At 35.0% G+C, this 24052-nt stretch overlaps 1 protein-coding gene across 1 annotated transcript in view; it reads left to right on the top strand.

The window, feature by feature from the left end:
- Nucleotides 1-1919: 1919 nt before the first annotated feature.
- Nucleotides 1920-24052, top strand: part of STK31 (serine/threonine kinase 31) — a 71553-nt gene continuing 49420 nt past the window's right edge. Inside the window, exons 1-7 of the mRNA XM_081079274.1 lie at nucleotides 1920-1962; nucleotides 2051-2103; nucleotides 4315-4413; nucleotides 9006-9080; nucleotides 15555-15713; nucleotides 19612-19970; nucleotides 20967-21141. Of these exons, the coding sequence (XP_080935400.1) occupies nucleotides 1935-1962; nucleotides 2051-2103; nucleotides 4315-4413; nucleotides 9006-9080; nucleotides 15555-15713; nucleotides 19612-19970; nucleotides 20967-21141 (948 nt within the window). The 5' untranslated portion in view covers nucleotides 1920-1934. The remainder of the gene's footprint in view (nucleotides 1963-2050; nucleotides 2104-4314; nucleotides 4414-9005; nucleotides 9081-15554; nucleotides 15714-19611; nucleotides 19971-20966; nucleotides 21142-24052) is intronic.

Here is a 24052-nt window from a genome sequence, read left to right as displayed (position 1 = left end):
GTCCTGGCCTTCCTTCGCCCTCAAGCCGCTCGCCTCCCTCTGAGGGTGACGGTGACGGGCACCCCAGCTTCGGGGTGTGGCGCCAGGATTTGAAATCGGCTTTCGGATAGCTCAGGTCTGAGGGTTCTCTTTTACGATGGAACACGCGGGCCTGTGGGGGGTGGAATTCTCTTTTCCCGCAAATTCTGCGCCATGTTAAATTCAAAATCTCCCAAAATAGTTTTCAAGGCGTGACCTGGACTCACGTATTCCAGAGCTTGCCGTGAGTGGGGATTCGGAAGTGCCGTTTGGTAATCCAGGTTTGCAGAAGACGGGGCAGCGTTGGTTCCCCCAGAACCATCGGGGAATGTCTTTTTGAGCCTCCTTTAAAATACGATTTAAAAAACTATTATAGAAATAGCTTCTTGGAGTGTCTAGTGGGATTTCCAAAGAAAACATTTTCATTTTTGCTCAATTTAAGCCCGTGTCTTCCAGGGACATAGAATCCTTAAACTGATTTCAATTTGGTTTTACAACTTTTTTACTCAATTTAAAAATTAGTTTTTGACTGATATTGGAAGAGTTGGAGGAAGAATAATTGTTTTGACGATGTTTGGATGCTGTTTGGTGTATGTGAAAAAATATCTAAGCCGCACTAAAAATTAGAAGAACAAAGATTAAAAATTATGACCCCCCCCCCCCACACACACACATGTAGAATGAACTTTTCCTAGTTCAGAGAGCATTTTAAACTTCGGATAACTTTTAGATAACTTTTAAAGCTCTTAAAAGAAATATATATTTTCAGTTTCCTTCAAAGAACCCACACTTAGCGTGTAAAATGCAATATTCTAGTGTATTACGGATAAAATTATAAACTAGTAGAAGTTTATTTTGAAATATTTTGCAGTTGAGAAAGTATTTGTGGGGACAGAGCCCCAGAGTGCAGTTTCCAGGCTCTCGGCCTCACGTGGAAAGGTGCTGGCTCAGGTAGTAAATGGCCATCAACTGTGATTGGATGGCCATCAGCTGTGGCTAGTTGGCCGTCAGCTGTAACCAGTGAGCCATTGGCCACTAATATAACTGCCGTGGCTACGCTAGCAGAAAATGGGGGCTAGCAAGAAGATGGTGGCTGAGCTAGCAAGAGCAGATTGCAGTTAGCACGGCGGATTGCAGCTAGCAAGTGAGGTTGGCAGAGAAGTGGACGGCACTTGTGGATAGTGTGGCTCGTGCTTCCTGTGTCTCCAACCCAGCCGCCAGCGAGAATATAGTGGTGTGACTCCCCCACCTATCGCTCTGTGGGTGTTCCTTTTTGGCCTCACCATATCCTGCGTTCTTTTGTGGGGAGCAGGAGCAGAGACCCCACTTGACACCCTGCATGACAGTATAATATGTAATGAAAATTAATTTTTAAGTAATGGGCAAAATTTGATTCATTTTGCAGTCTTTAATTGCAGGATATCTTCAAAAGCAGAAATCACTGTGCCTTTTAAATGAAAGGGATTCCCAGTCTGAGGCATTTGTTCCATATATATTTGTAGTGTTTCTTTTTGTCTAAATTGTGGAAGTCCTTCTCTTGCTTTGGGAAGACATCAATTATTTGAAAAGAATATGCACGTTTTTCCGAGGTATTGATTTATGTAACTGATCAAAATATGCATGAATTACCCACTTTAGTGTAAATTTGTAAAAGACTGGCTTAAGAGATAATTTCAAAGGTAGAGATGATATAGAATGAAATTGCAAAATGCTACATACTCAAAATAATTATTGAAGAAAATGTCTTTGAGGTCATTTTTAATATAGAGTTTGAATTTTGATTGTTTAGGACAAAACATACTTGTAGGAGTTTGAGCATTACACGGTTTAGTCTTTATTCACTGTTAATGGACAGATTATTAGAACCTAATTAATTTAAGATACCGAATTGTTTTAGTTTTTCAGGAATTGTCCAAATGGATGAAGATACACATTACAATAAAGGTACTGGCACTAAAAATTATTATTGGATGTAAGAGCTAAGATGATCTTGAGTAATTTCTAATTTTCTTTGCATTGTGATTTGGTTTAGTTGAAGATGTGGTTGGAAGTCACGTGGAAGATGCAGTAACATTTTGGGCCCAGGTAAACCAAAGCCTGATTGATTTCCTCTCCCAGCCCTTTGTCCACTAACACAGGTCCTCCCCAACAAAAACAGAAATTAAAAACTTCAAAAGAATATATATATCGTTGTCATTCTCAATTCCTAATTTTTATTGAATGTTATTATTGTTGGACAGGTGGATACAGCTGGAAGTTAACATATGCATTATGAGTAGAATGCTCATAATACACTGAGGTAAAATAAAGAAAACAGCAAGAATTTAATTGTGGTTTCAGAATTACACTCAATTCAATACCAACAATCGAAGCTGCATAAGTTACTGAAGATTCTGAGAAACTGTTATATTTGTGAAGTTATAGCTCCATCTAGGGGTCTTTTATAAGATTGTTTCTTGAAAGATTAAGTTTTAAAATAGTCATTTTTTCTAATGGCTTAATTTTGAATTTGAGATACAGTATCTCATAAAATTGGAAGCAGTAATGGAACATTACTAGTAAATTTCTGTTGGCTGGCTTCAAGTCAGATAAATTACTCAGTTTTAAATACAAAACAAGGCACCGAAGTCCCTATGTTCCAGGATTTAAGAAGGCATCCTTCTAATGGACACAAGTGCTCACTAATTTTTAATTTTGTGAACTACACATGGTATGGGAGGGAGGTAAATGACATTTCTCTATACTTCCTGTAGCATGAGAACTCCTTTTTTTTCCCCACAATGTGGGAAATAGAGTTTATGAGGAGAAAAATTACAGAAGAATATGATTAACCCAGAGTTCTTAAATCTGTATAGAAAAACATACTGTAGAAGGGTGATATTCATAGAAAACTAGTGGCAAATTTGTCTCTTCTTATGAATATATTTTCCAAAGGGTGCCCATGTGTTCTGATTCTCTGCCCTTTGTCTCTGTATTAATAGCACCTGTGTCCCTCTCAACAGGTTGTATGATAAATTATGTTTAAACTCATTATATAGGAACAACATTTGTTAGCTTAAAAAAGATTTTCTAGACCAACACTGTCCAGTAGAAATATAATGTGAACTAGATAAGTAATTTAAAATTTAGCTCGCACATGAAAAGAAACAGGTGAAATCAATCTTAATAAATATATTTAACTCAAAATATACAAAATTTCATTTCAAACTGTAATCAGCACAAATATATTAAGATATTTTCCTTTCTTCATACTAAGTTTCTGAAATCTGTTGTCAGCAAACTTTTTCTGTAAAAGATTAGATAGGAAATATTTTAAGGTTTGTGGGCTTAAAATACGGAGTCTGTCACAGCTGTTCAGCTCTTATCAACTCTGCCATTGTAGTGCAGAGGCAGACCTAGAGGATACATAAAGAGATAGGTGTAGCAGTGATCCATTAAAATTTTGTTTATCAAAATGGGTGTCAGAGGCCAATAATTTGCCAAACTCTGATTTCAGCCATGAAGTTGAAGCACCTGTAGAAATTTAAACAGTTTTGTTTAAAAGTTGGGAAATGTGTCTTTAATGGATGAAAAGATTAAAACTACTAAGGACATCCATGTGAATTGAATGATTTCAAGAAGCAAACTGTAAAATTCGATTGGGGTTGGGATGGGATATAGATGAAGAGTAAATAGAGATTTAGAAATATGTGTAAACAGATCAAGATGGAGATCTGCTCATGTGTATTGTCTGTTTTTCTGCCACTGGATTTCTGCCAGATAAGCCACTTACATGAGAACACTTCAGAATTTTTGGTAGACTTAGTTGGATGAGTGACAGCTGAAGGAATCTTAAGTATTTGACTTCCACTTTTATTTGAAAGAGCGTTAATTTGTGTACAGAGGAATGTGTACATTTTGAAATTGTTTTTACATCATTACCTTTACACAACAACAAATATGTGAGAAGAACCATGTCATTTGGCCAAAATATGCTATTCATTTGGAGCATTTATAATTTGATCTAAAGTAAAATCCAGAGACAATTGTTTAAAGTTACCTCTTCATATGATTTAATAATATTTAGTATCTTGGTTTGAATTTCAAGTAATTTGAACTCATTGGGAAGTAAATATTTTCTATAACCTAGTCCCATTTCTTATAAAGAACTCATTTGAATTATGAAAAAACACTGACATAAAAATTTAATTTTTAATGCTCCCCAAATTTTTAAGTATTATTATGCTTAGACCCTTAATTGTGTAACACTGTCAAATAATTTACTGAATCTTGTACTATATCTGTTCTTCCTTCTAGAGTATCAATAGAAATAAGGATATTATGAAGATTGGTTGCTCACTGTCTGAAGTTTGTCCCCATGCCAATTCAGTTTTTGGGAATCTTGATCTAAAGAAGGTGAGCCATATTCTGGGATATAATTAGTCCATCTCTACTGTTATCTTTCCTATATTTTAAATTTTACAGTTTTTGAAATTTTTGATGTATTTGAAAGAAAGAGGAAAAATTTTAGAGTTTGTATAAACTATAGTCATAATAAATTTATTCTTTCAAAAATACTATGGCGTATCTGCTATGTACCAGGCACTGTGTTAAGCATTGAGTATACACAATGGTGAACAAAACAGAATCCTTGCCTCTGACTGTGATTCACAAAAAAATCTGTAAGAGATATCTATATGGAGAACAATTTGGTGATTGTTTTTTTAACTAAGGTATAACTTACATACAGTAAAATGTGTATCTCTTAAGTATACAGCCTGATGAGGTTTTAAATATGTATGCATCTATATAATCACCACTGAGATCAAGATACAGTTCCATCACCCCAGAAAATATTCTCAGGTCTCTTCTCAGTCATTTCGTGGTCAGTAGTCTTCCTAATGGAGTTAATCATTGTTCTGGCTTCTATCACCATAGATTCATTTTCCGGTTCTTAAATCTTATAATAATGTACTTTTAATATATATCTGGGTTCTTTTGTTCAGCATATTTTTTGAGATTTCATCCATATTATTGTGTGTATTGGTATGTTGGTAATTTGTTCTTTTTCAAGCTATGCATTATTTCATTGTATAAATATATCACAATTTATTTGTTCTCCCTTTGTGGACATTTGGATTGTTTGTAGTTTTTGGCTACTGTGCATAAAACTGCTGTGAAATTTTTATACAAGCCTTCTGCTGGGTGTATGAGTATTAACATTTTTTCTGAGTATATACCTAGGAGTAGAATTGCTAGGTTGTAGGGTAGGCATGTTTTTCTTTAGTAGCTACTGGTCAAACCGTTTGGCAAACAGTATCAAAACAATTTGTATTTTTACCAGCGAAGTGTGAGAGTTCCAGTTCCTCCATGTCCACACCAATCCTTTGCATAGCCAGTCTTTTTAATTTTAGCCATTCTGGCCAGTATGTAGTGTTAACTTGTGATTTTAATTTTATTTTCCTGATGGCTACTGAACTTAAGCATGTTTTCATAATTTTATTGATCATTTGGGTATCTTTTTGTGTGAAGTGTTTATTTAAATCTTTTCCCCATTTTCAAAGTTGTTTGTCTTGAGGCACAGCTAGGATAACCTTATGAAAGTTACCAGGTAGTTAATAGTGGTTCAAGTATTCAAACTCACAGAGCCCACTTCCTTAACTGTTACCCTGTATTGCAATAATTCATGAATTGTGGTAGATCCTTGTTTTGGAATACTAAGTAATCATTTTTGGGACTGATACTAGGGTAAGGTAAACATGAAATTTAAGGAGGCATTTATGCTAGTGCAGGCTTGGTAGCTTAGAGTGAATGACTCTTTAAATTTTATGCGTTGGGTGCCTCGCTTGCCTTACCCAGCTCCATGCTCTAGTTATTTAAATGACGGAGGTAGGTCTCTTTTGCTATGGAATTAGGTGCAAAATAGTATGTATAAAATGAGCCCATTTGTGTAAATAAAGCATAAACGTATATTCTAGTATATATGTAAAAAGTATTAATGTAAAATTATTTTCAGCGTGCATGTTGAGGAATGTTGGGAAGAAAGCCTTATTCTTTATCTATATTTTTGATATACTTCAATTTTCTTTTAATAACATGCCTCTATTTTATTTTAAAATAATTAAAACCCCAATGGCATATATAAAAATGTATAAAAAGAAGAAATTTAGAAGGAAGGAAGCAATGTAACTTGGAGTTGAGCATCAGAATGGATAAAGTCATGAAATTTGTAGTTTTTAGGTTTTGGTTTTTTTTTGGCATTCTGGTAGTCAGTGACCATCTTTAATAGTGTTAAAAATTAAGACATGTCTGCTTTTCCTCTGTTGAATGCAAAATAGATTAGTTGCTTTACAAAAAATTCAAACTAGTTTCAATGATAGACTTCTCATTGTTAATGATTACTCAGTCACTTCTGATTATCCATGAATGGATTATACTTTGTAAATTTTCCTTAGTGATTGAGTGGTTCTCTCCCTCTCACGATGTAGGCAGGTCATGGGCTATGAATAGTGGAGTTGTGAGAGGAGAAGATGGGGACCAGGCACAATGGGATTATGTTATAGACACAAATAAATCTCTTTGGCAGAGACGTGTCTTTATGATGGTTGTGATCATTCACACCAGCAGAGTCAAGAACTTCAGATTCCTTAACACGCTTGGGTCTCAGCTCTGTTCCTACCTAGACTGGGTTGCAGTGATACACCATTTCTATCACTTGGCTTATATTCAGTTCATTTTATTGGCATATTATTACAAAGTCTTAACTAAAGATAATAAGACCTTTTGCAGAGTTTGAAATTGAATAGAACTGTAGATTATCAGCTATTTTTGCTACTTAAACATGTTTGCTTGCTGCAAAGTGAAGTAAGATAGTTGGGAGAGGGTACCATGCCATTTGTGCCCTCTCTTGCCCGCCAGCTGTTGAATGGTAGCTGAGGAAACCAGAGTCAAGTGCTAATTGAACATACCTGTCCTTTATAGCATTTGCTTTGCTAGATATCCATTTGTGTGTCTTACTTAATTTGTACTTTGTTGCTTTGGGGAGTTGAGGATTTTTACGTTTCACACTGTCTTCCTTTTTGCTTTAAAATCTGTGAATTTGTCCTAGTTCAGTGTGATACACTTAAAATTAATTTTATACTCTGTCACTTAAAGCAGTGTTCCTCAACCTTTTTTTAATTATGCCCTTCTCAGGCATGTTTTCCCTACTGGGTCTGTTTCCCCGAAAACGTTTTAACAGCACAGATAAACTGTATATCTGTTTGTGTGGTCAGGTAGGATTGAACTTTGGAGGGCTACAAGCCATTGTAATATCTAAGACACCCTCCCCCACCCCCAAGAATGAGTTTTCACTCCCTTGGGAATATATTTCCCTCATTGAGAATGAATGATTCAAAGTGGTTATCAATGTGGGGTGATTTTGTATTTCCCACTCCCACTCTGAGGAGACATTTTTGCAATGTCTGGAGACCTTTTTGGTTGTCACAACTTGAGGGGGTATTACTGGTGTCTTGTAGGTGGAGACCCGGGCGGATGCTGCTAAACATCCTACAGTGGCTAGGACAACCATTCTCCCTCCCCCTTGCAAAGAATTAGACTGTCTCAAATGTCAGTGGTGCTGAGGTTAAGGAATTGACTTCAAGTACATACATTTTTCTCTTTATTTTATTTTTTTTTAAGGAGGGTGCAGCCCACAGTAGCCCATGTGGGGATGGAACCAGCAACTTTGGTGTTATCAGCACCATGCTGTAACAACCGAGCTAACCAGCCACCTTCTCTTTTTGTTATTTTACTAAACTAAATTAAATTATAAATTTAAAATAAATGGAAGTTCAGTAGTAAGGATATTATCTAATTTACTTTTGTCCACGTAATAGCCCTAAAGTCCTTATATATAAAGTAAGAAGTATAAAAATCTTTTTTGGCTGGTAGGACATATGGATCTCACCATGGTTGAGAATTAGACTTAAGTGGCACGTACTTGGCATTTTTATGTTTTAGCAATTAATTTTACTAGTTATGTTTTCATACATTGAAACAGCATGATTTCAAGTCTTTGATGTTTGTACATGTTTTTTTTTTACTAAAGTGTAGTTGACATACAATATTGTATTAGTTTCAGGTTTACCCCATAGTGATTAGACATTTATGTTGCTTATGAAGTGATCACCATGATAAGTCTAGTAACCATCTGACACTATACTACGTTATTACATTAATGACTATATTCCCTACGCTGTACATTACATCCCCATGACTTATTTAAATATTTCAAAGCTGGAACTCTGAACTTAATCCCCTTCATGCTTTTTGCCCATCCCCCCAAACATCAGTTTGCTCTCTGTATCTATGAGTTTGGATCTGATTGTTCCTTTATTTTGTTTTTTAGATTCCACATATAAGTGAAATAATACGGTATTTATTTGTCTTTATCTAACTTATTTCACTTAGCTTAATACCCTCTAGGTTCATCCATGTTGTCACAAATGACAAGATTTCATTCTTTTCTTATGGTTCACTAATAGTCCATTGTATGCCATATATACTTTACCCATTCATGTATCTTCTTTACCCATTTATGTATGGATGGATACCTAGGATGCTTCCATATCTTGGCTATTGCAAATAATGCTTTAATGAACGCAGGGTTGCATACATCTCCAAAGAATATGAAAAAACTAATTCGTGCCTTCTGTTTGAGTTTTCTGTTTTTTAGGTCTTTCCTCCATCCTTTTTTTGGAGAGGCAGATAGCATAATGGACTCTGAGGTCAGATTGCCTTAGTTTGAATCCTGGTTCTGCTGTTTACTAGCTTATCACTTTGGGCATATAATGGTGAAAACAAAGTACCTGCTTCATAGGGTTGTTGTGAGAATAAAATAAGTTATATATAAAGTGCTTATTGACATATAGTAAGTGCTTAATAAATGCTAACCATTATTCTGATCTACTTAGCATGCTTTGATTCATTAAAATGTCAAATAACTTTCCTTTTTTTTCTCTTTGTAGATTTATGGTGGATTATTTTCTGAAGATAAATGTTGGTACAGATGCAAAGTACTGAAATTCGTCAATGATGAAAAGGCAGGAACAGTGTTCAGTTCTTTTGAGGAATGTTTATTGTGGTTCTAAAGTTTCATGCTTATTTAGCCCTTCATTGCTTATTCATAGTAGTAATAAAATCTGGTTTAATGAACTTGTAAAATGATTAAAACATACGTTTTTCCCTGGTGAACATAAAAGAAATGAATTGCTTAAAAAAATTCAGGTCAGATTTGAGAACATTCTTCTGAATTTAAGTTGTTATATAACTTGGACACCCCAGATTGTCCACAAATAGATTACATAATTTGTGGATTATTTTTGGTAACCAGTTGGTTCTTTGTACTCAGTTTTTGTTTTTTGTTTTTACATGAATATTTTTACTTTATTTTATATTTTTGCTTTTCTTAAAAACATTTAACTTTAATTTTTAGATTTTAATTTGCTGTACCTAAATATTACCATTAAATTCTGGTGGCTACAAAGTCCTGTTTTGAAATGTAGAGATGGACTGATAGCTTTAAGAATGTGATAGATATTGCAGAATATATTGAATCGAGAATCTAGGGAGTAGTAAGCTTCTGTCTATACACCATTTAGTGGCACAACTAAACAAGAGACAGGTAGACGTATAAAACTTGCAGTTGGAAGAAAAACCCTATTCAGGAATGAACTGAGGTCCTTGGTTGCTGACACAATCCTCCCTGGCTTTCAAAAAATAAGTTATTGTCAATATAAAAAAAACAATCGTACAAAAATCCCTATCCCAAGAAATAGTAGCAACAGGATAGATGAAGTTATTGGCATGTGCCAATCTGAATGACGAGGGCTAGCTGAGTGACAGGAGCAGGGCTGGAGGCTGGAAATCTGGCTGGTGGCTGCAGCTCAAGTTCAGGATCTAGGGTAGAACAGCGGCCTGGGAAAGGCAAATGGTTAGTGCACTCCTCAAAAAATCCTCGCTTTCCAAACCAGTTTCCAGGACACTTCTCAAACAGGGTTTGTACCTCGGTTCTTTTTTTTTTTTTTTTTTTTTAATTTATTGGGGTGACAATTGTTAGTAAAATTACATAGATTTCAGGTGTACAATTCTGTATTACATCATCTATAAATCCCATTGTGTGTTCACCACCCAGAGTCAGGTCTTCTTCCATCACCATATATTTGATCCCCCTTACCCTTATCTCCCACCCCCCACCCACTTACCCTCTGGTAACCACTAAACTATTGTCTGTGTCTATGAGTTTTTGTTTCTCATTTGTTTGTCTTGTTCTTTTGTTGTTTTTAGTTTATGTACCACATATCAGTGAAATCATATGGTTCTCTGCTTTTTCTTTCTGACTTATTTTGCTTAGCATCATACTCTCCAGATCCATCCATGTTGTCACAAATGCTCCTATATCATCTTTTCTTACCGCCGAATAGTATTCCATTGTGTATATATACCACAACTTCTTTATCCATTCGTTTATCGAGGACATTTTGGTTGTTTCCATGTCTTGGCCACCCTAAATAAAGCTGCAATGAACATTGGAGCACACGAGTCTTTATATAAAAATGTTTTCAGATTTTTTGGGTAGATACCCAGGAGAGGGATTGCTGGGTCATATGGTAATTCTATTTGTAATTTTTTGAGGAATCTCCACACTGCCTTCCTTCCATAACGGCTGCACCAGTCTGCATTCCCACCAACAGTGTATGAGGGTTCCTTTTTCTCCACAGCCTCTCCAACACTTGTTACTATTTGTCTTGTTGATAGCCATTCTGACTGGGGTGAGATGATATCTCATTGTGGTTTTTATTTGCATTTCTCTGATGATTAGTGATGTTGAGCATTTTTTCATATGTCTATTTGCCATTTGTATGTCCTCTTTGGAGAAATGTCTCTTCAGGTCCTCTGCCCATTTTTCAATTGGGTTGTTTGTTTTTTTGTTGTTGAGTTTCCTGAGTTCCTTGTATATTTTGGATATTAGCCCCTTATCGGAGGCACTGTTTGCAGAAACCTTCTCCCATTCAGTTGGTTGCCTCTTTATTTGTCGATGGTTTCTTTTGCTGTGCAGAAGCTTTTAAGTTTCATATGTTCCCAATCGTTTATTTTAGCTTTTACTTCCTTTGCCTTTCGAGTCAAATTCATAAAATGCTCTTTGAACCCAAGTTCCATTAGTTTAGTACCTATGTTTTCTTCTATGCAGTTTGTTGTGTCAGGTATTATGCTTAAGTCTTTGATCCATTTTGAATTAATTTTGGTACATGGTGACAGCAGTCCAGTTTCATTCTTTTGCACATGGCTTTCCAATTCTCCCAACACCATTTATTGAAGAGGCTGTCATTTCTCCATTGTATGTTTTTAGCTTCTTTGTCAACAATTATCTGTCCATATTTATGTGCTTTTATTTCTGGGTTCTCAATTCTATTCCATTGGTCCATGTGTCTGTTTTTCTGCCAATACCATGCTGTTTTGATTATTGTAGCCCTGTAGTACAAGCTAAAGTCAGGGAGTGTGATACCTCCAGTATTGTTCTTTTTTCTTAAGATTGCTTTGGCTGTTTGGGGTCTTTTGTGGTTCCAAACAAATCTGAGGATTTTTTGTTCTATTTCTTTAAAAATGCCATTGGGATTTTGATGGGGATGGCATTAAATCTGTATACTGCTTTGGGTAATATGGCCATTTTAACTATGTTGATTCTTCCAATCCATGAGCATGGCATGTCTTTCCATTTCTTTGTGTCTTCTTCAATTTCTTTCAAAAATGTCTTATAGTTCTCAGCATGTAAATTCTTCACATCCTTGGTTAAGTTTATTCCTAGGTATTTTATTCTTTTTGCTGCAATTGCAAAAGGAATTTTTTTTTATTTCTTTTTCTGAGATTTCATTGTTAGTATATAGGACTGCAGTAGACTTTTGTATGTTGATTTTGTAGCCAGCAACTTTACTGTATTCGTTGATTGTTTCTACTAGCTTTTTGGTGGAGTCTTTAGGGTTTTCTATATATAACATCATGTCATCTGCAAAAAGTGATAATTTAACTTCTTCATTCCCAATTTGGATGCCTTTTATTTCTTTCTCTTGCCTGGTTGCTCTGGCAAGGACTTCCAACACTGTGTTGAAAAGCAGAAGTGATAGGGGACAGCCCTGCGTGTTGCTGAACATAGAGCAAAGGGCTTCAGTTTTTCACCATTAATTATGAGATTAGCTGAGGGCTTGTCATATATGGCCTTTATTAAGGTATTTACCTTCTATACCTATTTTATTAAGTGTTTTAATCATAAATGGATGTTGTATCTTGTCAAATGCTTTTTCTGCATCAATTGATATAATCGTATGATTTTTGTCCTTTATTTTGTTTATGTGATGTATCACATTGATGGATTTGCGGATGTTGAACCATCCTTGTGGCCTGGGGATGATCCTTACTTGGTCGTGATGAATAATCTTTTAATGTTGTATTCGATTTGCTAGAATTTTGTTTAGGATTTTTTCATCTGTATTCATCAGAGATATTGGTCTGTAGTTTTCTTTTTTTGTGTTGTCCTTACCAGGTTTTGGTATCAGGGTAATGTTGGTATCAGGGTAATGTTGGCCTCATAAAATGAGTTAGGGAGTACTGTCTCTTCTTCAATTTTTTGGAAGACTTTGAGCAGGATTGGTTTTAGATTCTCTTTGAAGGTTTGGTAGAATTCACTAGTGAAGCCATCTGGTCCCAGACTTTTGCTTTTGGGAAGGTTTTGGATGTCTGATTCAATTTCGTTACTGGTGATCGGTCTGTTTAGATTTTCCAGTTCTTCATGGTTCAGCCTTGGAAGGCTATATGTTTCAAGAACTTGTCCGTTTCTTCTAGGTTATTGAATTTGGTGGCATATAGTCCTTCATAGAATTATTGAATGATCCTTTGTATTTCTGTGGTGTCCATGATAACTTCCCCTTTCTCATTTCTGATTTTGTTAATTAGTGTCTTCTCTCTTTTTATCTTAGTGAGTCTAGCCAAGGGTTTATCAATTTTGTTAATCTTTTCAAAGAACCAGCTCTTTGTCACATTAATTTTTTCTATTGTCTTTTTGTTCTCTATTTCATTTAGTTCTGCCCTGATTTTTGTTATTTCCTTTCTTCTGCTGCCGTTGGGTTTCACTTGTTCTTTTTCTAGTTCTTTAAGGTGTAACGTGAGGTTATTTATTTGGGATTTTTCTTGTTTCTTGAGATAGGCCTGTAATGATATAAATTTCCCTCTTAAAACTGCTTTTGCTGCATCTCAAAAATTTTGGTAGGATGTGTTTTTATTGTCATTTGTTACTATGTATCTTTTGATCTCTTTTCTAATTTCTTCTTTGACCCAATCGTTCTTTAAAAGTATGTTGTTTAATCTCCATGTGTTTGTGTTTTTTCCTGCCTTCTTTTTGCAGTTGATATCCAGTTTCAAAGCCTTGTGATCAGAGAATATGCTTGGTATGATTTCAATTTTCTTAAATTTGCTGAGGCTGCTTTTATGTCCCAATATATGGTCTATCCTTGAGAATGTTCCATGTACACTCGAAAAGAATGTATAGTCTGATGTTTTTGGATGAAGTGCTCTATATATGTCAATGATGTCCATTTCATCTAATGTGTCATTTAGGGCTGCTATTTCGTTATTTATCTTCTGTTTGGATGATCTATCCATAGCTGTCAATGATGTATTTAAGTCCCCTAGTATAATTGTGTTTTGGTCAATTTCTCCCTTTAGTTCTGTTAGTAGTTGCTTGGTATATTTTGGTGCTCCCTGATTGGGGGCATAAATATTGATGACTGTTATGTCTTCTTGTTGTATAGTCCCCTTTACCATTATGAAATGTCCATCTATTCCCTTCCCTTTGCCGGAACTAGTTGAGCTGCGAATCTGTGTCTGCGGTCCACAGTTCTCAGAACAGCAAATATTCTGTTCTTTTGATCTGACACTGGTACTGTTCCACTTCCAGCACCAGGCAGGTGTGGGTGGGGCGAGCTCTGGGAGGGTAGGGAGGGGGCGGCTAGTCTCAGTGCCTAAGGCTTCCATTCTCTGCTCGGCAGTGAGGGCTTAAACCACGGTTTTCAGCCTTCTTCCCTCAGTCTTTTCTCCAAGGTCTCTGCCATGAGCGTTGGGTTCAGCCGTGTTATATCCTGCCCCCTCAGCCCTGTGGGCCATAAGCAGAGCCCTAGCAGTCCGAGTTCTTCCCTCTCCCGCAGCTGCGGTAGTTCCGGGATGCAGCGAGCTCAGAGCGCTGAGCGGTCCCACACTGCCCGTGTCTGCATTTCTCCCTTCCCTCCTCCCCCCGCTCGCGCGATTCGCCTACCTTTCGGTGAATTCAGCAGTGGGCCTCCTCATCTCGCCTGTCCGCTGTGCAGGGAGTCGTTTTTTGGAGTTACTGTTGTTCGATTAGTTGTAAATTTCAGGGGAGCTTTACAGAGGCTCACCTCACGCCGCCATTTTGTACCTCAGTTCTTAATAATTATGTTTAATTTTTGCTGATAACTTTTAAAGGTTTATTCTATTAAGTTTCAGTAGGAAAACAACATTTTATTGATCCTGAAGTTATTATTTTAGTTGATGTGCATATTGTTAATAATGAAGATTGGTTGTGACTTCTCATGCCTTGGTGATGAATTCTCTTTGTGGTTAGCTATTTTATTTTTGAATTTGTGGGAGATTTTTAATGGGATGTGTAGAGAGGGGATTCTGAATAGCTGTTTGGTGACAATTATACATTGCAGGCTGTGTAAAAGTATCTCTTTAGGCTTTCCTTTATAGCTTTCTTTCCTTATGGTAGCTTTCCTGGATTTAAAATATTTTATAATACATAATTTTGTAAATATTTTTCTTGGTGTAATAAGATGATAAGATTAAACAATTGGAGTAATGTTCCAAATAGATTTTTAAAAAATCTCATGATTTATTACTGTTGTAGGTAACAGTTGATTTTAGTGAAATAGACTTTTTCCCCACAGTTTGACAACTGGAAATGATATTTTGCATTTGTTTTTGATTTGGCTTTATCTTTTTAAATTAAAGGTCAAGATGACTTTGACCTTGCAATAAACTGTTTTTCTTTTTTACTTTTTAAACAGATATAGATCTGGAGGTAAGGGAGAATTTGATTCATTTCCAAAGTCTAAAAGCTCAAGTGGGTTTAATTTTATCAAAGGAAGTTTGATAACTTTACCTTTTCAGATTTTATTATTTCTAACTTGAATTTAAGAATGTTGATTGATTTTAACACTCGAGATAGGAGAGGGCCATAAACTTTATAGATTTGTTTACTTAAATACCAGTTAAAAAAAAAAGCCAAAATAAGAAATGGTATTGTTGGTAGTAGTACTGTTTGGTATTAGTCAAACTATACTTATTTTGAGAATATTGTGGGTGCTTTCATTTCTGAATACATTTTGTCAATTTGAGGTAAAATGCTATCTTGATTTATAGATAATTAACAGAAAGCAGCATGTTGGTGGTTTCTTTGGAGATATTTAATCTAAGTTCCATATTAGTATTTATTTCATTTTTTTCCCCAGTGTCAGGTCAGATACATTGACTACGGAAATACTGAAATTATAGATCGATCTGATATAGTGGAGATTCCTTCGGATTTGCAATTTTCTAGTGTTGCCAAAAAGTATAGACTCTGGGGATTACGGATTCCTTCTGGCCAAGAAGTTAGCCAGTTTGATCAGGCAAGTCAGATTTTTAAATATTTTTTGTTAATGGAAGTAAAACTATGTGTTTGAAACAAACTATGTGTGGTTAAATTCCACTAATTTTCTTTAATGTAAAAAACCTGTATAAATTAGTGATAAATTTGAATTATAGTATAATTCAAAAGCAAATGTGATACATTTGTGCTCATCTTTTGCTAGGTAAATATCTTGATGATCAAATAAAAGTGATTTATATGTGTATATATATTTTGATAATAAATGTAAATGGTTTCTTCTGATGTGAAAGCTTAAAAGGATAGTCTCTTATATGATGAAAAAAATGATGACTATAGTTATTCTGTTGTCTTTTGCTTTTAAGAAAGTAGTTTATTAACTAAAAATGATCTTTAACATGGCTATGGCCATAAATACCACAAATTTGAAATTAGTGGAGTTGTAAATGAAACAGATTTTATCATATTGGCAGAGGCTCAATAGTGTTTGATGTGGTAATTGGCAGTGATGTTCTGCTAATGTAGATTCTAGTTTGTATTCATTTCCATTAAATTTTGGGTTAGTAACCTAATTCTGGAAGACATCTGATAATTTCAGGGGTGGTTTTACAGGAATTCTACCTGTTAAATCTGTGCAATGATGTTCTTTTGGTGAATGTTATTGCTATTGAGGGGATATTACATTGCAAATTATTATGGTAATGAGATTTGTAATTTTTTTAGCAGTTCAAATGACTTATGTGAAAAATGACTTAATCAGTACTATACGGAACAGTAAAATTTGGAAACCTTCTATTCACCCCGTTTTTTGAGAATCTTGTAGGCTATTGGGTGTAGCTTTGTCTGCACTGTAGTTATTTATAAGAAACATTTCTGTAATTAGAACTCAGACTAATAAACGTAGAGTAAAGCATATATTGAAAAGTTACACTCTTTATTTTTAGTTTAAAATCTAAAGTTTATTAACTTTTTTCTTCAATATAAATGTTTAGACCAAGGAAGAGTTTTGTTTTGAACTGCTTGCATGGTTAGAACCCTAGAGTCTTAAATTTACACACCTTAATCTAATCTCAATTAAATGACTTTTTTTAAAGTCATAAAACTAATTAGGGCTGAGCTAGGGCTAGAACTCAAGTTTGTTGCTATTCTCATAGTAAGGTGATATAAAATTTATGTCGATTGAAACAAACATGAATCAAGAAAAAAAGTCATTTTTAAAAATTAGTTTTGGAACTGAAGGAATAAACTTCAGTAATTGACAGTTTTGAATGCTTCATAGACTGTTAATAGGTGGTACTGTTTGTATTTGCATGCTTAAGTTCAGTAAAAAGACTGTAGATTGGAGTTGTGTTCATTATAATTAGCAAAATGAATGTTTTCTGGAATAAAAGTTATTTATTTATTTATTTTTACTTTCATTAGCATTTATTTGATGCTGAATTTACTCCCAGGCCATAAGTTTTTGTTTCTTCAGTTTCTTCTGGGAGATCTTTTTCTTCTGTACAACCTCCTCTTTTGGTTTAGGAACAATCTGCCCTTTTTCAGTGAGGATCATTGCACTGGCAGGGAGAGCTCATGTGTCGGTTAACCCGCCTGGAGCTCTGTAAGCTCCGCGCTGCGTCTTGGGATCTTTGTTCACCTGGCTGTGCTCAGTGACCAGAGAGTCTCCATCTAAACCCTTAAGTGCAGTGATACTCTGCGTTTTCAAGCATGTGCAGTAAAAATTCTGCCCTCTCTTTGGGCTGCTGACTCTGGATCTAGCCCCACTATTTGGCCTGGGCGCACCTCCCAACTCCATCATTGTAGCGACAGAATGGCACACATTGCTTTTATCATGTGACATTCTTTAGCTACTTGATGGCTTTTTGAATATACATATCCTTGATGGCCTGGGCAGTTTCATGAGTGAAACTGAAATGAACCCAGACTGAAATGAAACTTAAAATGAACCCAGAGATTTGAACCTTTCAATTGACATGATTTTGTGGGGTTCTCTGGGTCAGGTGAGTAGTGAACCATTTTCAGAGGTCACCTCAGGCTGCTTACGGGAAGAGCTAAAAGTTATTCTTGAATGTCTCTTCTTAGAAAACTCATGGTTAACCATTAATTCTTAGCTCAAGGCTGAAATGTTATTTCCTATATAAAGTCTTTGCTAATACTCACCATCCATTCCCCTGCAGCTGTTTTAGTCACTCCATGTATAAGACAGGTCTAGCTGTAAAAGTTTTTCCTCCTCACAGATAGTGCGCTTGGTAGAGACAAGACTGTCTCAGTAGAGGCAAATATTTTATTTATTTTTCTATGCCTAATTTTCTCTGGCCTGTTAAGTGGTACATGAGTATCCAATTTATCTGGCATTTGAATGAACGAATGAATACAAGCTATTCAGTTAAAAAAAAAAAGGGTATCCTGGCATTGAAATACCTTCAGCACATTTTTAAACTAATAACTGTCACACCTATGCTATTGCAGTTGAAATGGATACTCAGAATCATGGTACACATTGCTGAAGATAAAACAAAGATTTAATTATGTCCTAAATGCTTTTCATACTTGAAAAGTTTTATGCAGATTCAGAGAATGAGAGCTAGAGATTGGAATTTGGGTTTAAGAGTTTAAATGCCTGTTAGTCTGTTTTCTAATACATCCAGACAAGGTAAGGTAGACTAAAGTAGAAAGCAAATAATGCTTTCTCGTTTCTGAATAAAGCTTACCAGTCTGGAAAACATCTTACAAAAGTGACATTATCTTTTTTTAATGATTGAAAACTCGTTCTAAATCAATGGCCAGATTTATTTGAAAGGTAAATTTTATACCTTTTAAATACCTAAATATGTTTAAAAAATACATACATATACATGTGTATATATATATATATAGATATGTATGTCTATATATGTATACATACATGTATGTATATATATTCAGCACATAGGATTTAATGGGAAATGTAACACATTTCTTTCTATAAAATTAAATATTTGACATTTAAAAGAGAATATGTAGGATATATATTTATGATAAAGTATAATATTAAAATACCCATGTGTCATAGTCTCTATTTTTGTTAGTTAGAATTTAGGAAAATTCAGATTGTGTTCCAAGTTCAGGGATGTGTCTTTGCGGTTAGAGTGTATCAAAGTACTTTTAGGAATTTGAATATTCTGGAGCTGTAAGCAAATCTTTATTAAAATTAAATCTCAGGATGTCTTCCAATCCCAAATATGTTTCAGATATATCTGTGCTCAGTGGACAGGATAGATAATCAATAATTAAAAGTTAGTAAGTACCTAATTTCTCTTATGGCTTCTCATATGCCAGTTGTGCAAGTGTTAACTCCCTTAAACAAAATTCTATTTAAGGGGGTTTTGAATTTAGGATTTCTAACATCTCGTATTCTATAATTTCAATTTATTGATTAAAAAACTTGATATTTTGTGCTTTGAGTTTCTGGTTTTTGCTCCTGCTCTTGTCTGTCTTTAAAACCAGAGTGAAACTATTTTTAAAATTTTGTTGAATCTTAGTACCTTTTCTAGATACCAAAATTCATTTTTATGTGCTGTAGCTCCTCAGGACACCATTATATTTACTTGGGGCCAAAATGGTCAACACAGTTTGCTTGATTTAAAAAAATTCTAGGGCATTTAATTGATACACATTTTAAAATTTATACATATGTGTGCCTGTACAGGTATTAGCTCTACTTCTGAAAGGAAGATTTCAGCAAGTGTGTAATTGGAATATATTCATATACATGCAGAAGTATATTTAAATATAGCCAATAATAATGTAAGGCCACTTTTATAGAGATTTGAGAATGAAGAAATAAGATTCTTGGAAAAACTCGGTAGAAATAAAATAAGTGAAGAAAAACATGTTGGTATAGCTGGTTTATTGTCTTTTTTTCCTGTCTTTTTTAGGGCAGAACCTTTTTGGGGAGCTTGATTTTTGAAAAGGAAATAAAAATGAAAATTAAAGCAACCTATCACGATGGAACAGTTATCGCTCAGGCTGAATATGGCACTGTGGATATAGGGGAAGAGGTCGCTAAGAAAGGCTTTGCAGAAAAACGCAACCTCACTGCCAGCGCTAACATCAGTGAGGAACAAAATTCAGATCCTGGTCAGCTTGTTCTCAGGAACCCCAAAGGCCCCATTCCCTTGTGGGGGCACAGATCAAACCAGTCAACACTCAGCCGGCCAAAGGCACGCTTAAGTGGGAGGCTGATGCTTGACCTGAAGGGTGACAGTGATGCAGGAACTCATGTGACATTTGCAAAGTAAGACTGTGGTGAGGCTTTTAGTCTTACCGAATTTTTAATTCATGGTAGAAACCCTTGTCATAGTAGAAGTCAAGGCATGTGTTTTTGGAGTCCTCAGCTATGTCAGTGATTTTGAGGAAGTGATTATTTCGAATTTTGTCAAATATGTATTCTCTTTTTCAGCAGGAATATTTTCATTAAAAGCCATTTTGAAAGAAAAATCATTCCTGAAATGTTTAAATTTTGTGTGCCAACTCTTCATGCCAACTCGTGAATACATTTATCAAAAATAAAGATCTATCCCTAAATCTGAATTATTCAAGCAAAGTTAGAATTTCCCATAAGCTATGAAGTTTTTCCTATGGCTTCAAGAATAATGAGTGTCAGAGAATTGCCTTTCCTTTTAATAGAAAAGAGGCTCTTTGTTCTTTGAAAACAAATTGTGATGGAGTTTTTTTTAGATAATTTTTATAATTTTAAAATTATAATTATAATTTTAGATAATTTAGATAATTTTTTAGATAATTTTGCATTATAAACTTGAAGCAGAAAACCAGATTTGGTGTTTATAAGTACCAAGCCATGTATATGCTTCTGTATCATGATCCAAGCCGTGATGCCATGTGTTAGGTGAAGCAGCTGTTTGTTGGGATCTTATCAGCACTTTAGGAACTAAACTGTCAAATGGAGTGAGTGTCATGGGGAGGAGGGTCGGAAGATACTGATACAGAATATGGTTTTTACTATATTTGCTGGAGCTGTTGTTGCTATGATTAAGTTGTAACATGTTTTCTGGGAGAGTTGTAGGCACTGTTTCTGAAGTATGACTTTAGTTGTAAAATCTAGTTTGTAGTAAAATATTTTTTAATGTTGAACTAGGTAAAGGTTTTAGAGTTGTTTCCAAAATTAAGATATATTCTGGTATAAAAAGCCTAAGATAGTTTAGTTTAGATTTCTGATCTCTGTCAGCCTTACACAGTTTGTTTTTTAACATGAGTGCATTTGTTTTTATAGGGAAAATTTGGCTGTTGGTGATTTTAGTTTAAGGTCTAATGTCAGCCTGGCAAAAATTAAGCAGGACCAGAAGCTGATTGAAGAAAATGAAAAGCTTCAATCAGAGAAGGAGGTTCTTCTTGAAAGTCACAAGGCATTAGAATTGAAAGTAGAACAGACTGCCCAGGAACTTGAGGTATGGTATGTTCAATGGCTTAAGGTATTGGGAAATCTGTGTATTCATCCACTCTTACTTGTTTTATGTCACTTTTCCTTTCTTCCTTTCCTTACCCCACTCTGTCATTCTTTCTTTCTTACTTTACATTTGTTTATAGATGAATTATTTTATTATACTTCAAACTAATCTTTGAATTTCATTGGATGTTTAAAAGATTAATAATTTCTCATTTACATTTCCTCTTATGTTCTTTTAAAAACGTTTAACTATGGAAGTTTTCAAACATTCCAAAAGGAGAGAGAATGGAATAATTAATCCCTATGTACCCATCACACAGTTTATAAGTATTAAACACATAGGCAAAAATTTGCCTGAAAAGCCTCTCCAGGGAACACTTAAGTACTCCTCTGTCAAGGGGAACCTTACCAATGTAGGTATATCTTGGTGATTTTTCCAGAACAAGATCTAATTGTGATTTATTTTCCTCAGTCTGAGCTCTCAGTGCCCCTTTTTGCAGATGTTTTTGAAATAGTGAATTGTTCTAAGCTAATTTCATATGTCTTATTTCTTTCCACTTTCCAATTTCCTCTGACAAATGTGACTGGGTATCCTTGAGTTCAGGCACAATGCAAACCTTTCAGGAAATGGTTATCACCTCCTTTACCCTAAAAATCCTATTGAATACAAATATGCTTCTAAAGTGTAATGTTCAACATAAATACATTTATTTTGTAGTATTATTGAGCATGTGATGTAAAACTAAGCGTAAAGGAAGCAGCAATGGACGATAGGCAGTCTTTTTAAATCTAAACCTTCTAAGTTATCTTAAAACAAATCCCATTCATAATATTTTACCGTATATGCTTTAGTATATATCTCTAATAGAAAAGACCTTCAAAACACATAACCGTAATACTATCCATACTTAAAATTTAACGATAACTCCTTAATATCATTTAATATCCAATGTTCAGATTTCCCATATTGTTCCATGAATTCCCTTTTATAGTTGGTTTCTTCCAATCAGGAGCCCATTTATGTCCAAACATTGCATATTGGTTGATAAAAGTTGCTTAATTTACATCCTTGAGTTGCTTAACAGGCTCCTTTATCTTTCATGTACGCATGTACTTTTACGGTAGGCAGGTCTCAAGGTTGCTTAGATTCAGGGCAGTTTTCTTTTTCCCCAACCAAGAATACTGTTTGGTTTTCAAATATGTAGTTTTTTTCTGGCCCCAAATGCATTATTTCTGCACTAATTCTCCAATATCCACGGGATGTCCTACAATTCATTTTTGACATTAAATACCAGGAATTAGCTCAGATGCCACAAGTTAAGGACTCAGCCCCACAAGACTTCCTTTACTTCAGACACCAGCCACAAATCAGGTCCCTAGGCTACCCACATTTCTGCCTGGCCAACTATAAATTTGAAGATTCCCCCCCCTTACCCCCAGATTCAGTAATTTGCTGAAACAACTCACAAAACTCAGGAAAGGGCTATACTTAAGATTACAGTTTTAGTATAAAGAATAGAACTCAGGAACAGCCAAATGAAAGGAGGAGATGCACAGGGGAAGTTATGGTGGGAGTGGAGGCAGGGTAGGGAGTAGGGGGCAAAGGGTCTTTCCCAGTACATGCATTTGTTCACTAATCTGGAAGTTTTCCAAAACCTTATTCTGAGTTTTTTTTAAAAATCAAGGTTATTACATAGGCCTGTTTGATTAAATCATTGACCATTGGTAATTGAACTCAGACTCCAGCCCTTAAATGCATATGTGACATTTTCCAGGGAGATCGGCCTCATAAATCAATAAATCTTGGGTTCTATACACTATAACCAATTCTTTAGGCAGGGATTTCTTGCTAGGGGCATCTCAGAGATACAATCACTTCCTCTTAGAAAATAATAGTCTGTTCTCTTTAGAGGTCTAGTTGACAGGAGATTAGACTAGTCATCTGCCTTTATTCTTTTCTCTGCGGGTGTTCTCCTGTCCATTTCCATGAAGAGAATAAATGGATTACAGGTCACCTGTTTTACCTACTGAAGATACAAAACGTTTTCTTCAAGCCCAGAAAGTTCCTTGGTGCTCTTAACCAGTCTATCTTCTCCTTCCACCCACTATTTTGATTTATATCATCATAGCTTAGTTTTCCTGGTCCTGTACTTTATATAAATGGAATCCTTTGATATGCGTACATGTTCTGTTGTGTCTAGCTTCATTCACTTAAAATAATGTCTGTGAGATTTATCTGTTGTGTATATCACTAGTTCATTTTCATTGCTGAGTGGCATTTGGTTGTATCAGTATACCACAATATGTTTACCCATTTTCCTGTTGATAGGCATTTAGGTTTCCAGTTTGGGGCCATTATGAATAAAGCCATTGTAGATATTCTTGTACAGTTACTTTTGTGGACAAAAAGTCCACATTGCCCAATATTAACATAGCATTATTTGCATGGTGTATCTTTCCTATGCTTTAATTTTTACCTATAATGTTTCTTATAAGCTGAATATTAGTTGAGTCTAAACTTTTTCATCCAGAGTGATAATCTCATATCTTTTAATTGAAGTGTTTACCTGATTTTCATTTAATGTAATTATCGATGTGATTGGGTTTAAGTTTGGCATCTTTTCCATTTGTATTATTCTTTGTTTTAAAAACCATACTCATTATTTGTCATTTGATTTCCAGTTTTGTTTTTATAAGTGGATTAATAATAAGTTCAAGACACTGGAGAAACAAATGTTTTGAGCTAAGTTCACGATTATTTTTTTAGTGAAGCTGAATCTTTTTTTTTCACATTCTACCTCTCTTTTTTTTTATTTTTTTTTTAAAGATTTTATTGGGGATGGGGAACAGGACTTTATTGGGGAACAGTGTGTACTTCCAGGACTTTTTTCCAAGTCAAGTTGTTGTCCTTT

The sequence above is a fragment of the Rhinolophus hipposideros genome (assembly GCF_964194185.1).
Source record: "Rhinolophus hipposideros genome assembly, chromosome: 18".
Lineage (NCBI taxonomy): Eukaryota > Metazoa > Chordata > Mammalia > Chiroptera > Rhinolophidae > Rhinolophus > Rhinolophus hipposideros.
Note: the sequence above shows the minus strand (reverse complement) of the source record. Positions and strands in the feature narration are given on the sequence as shown.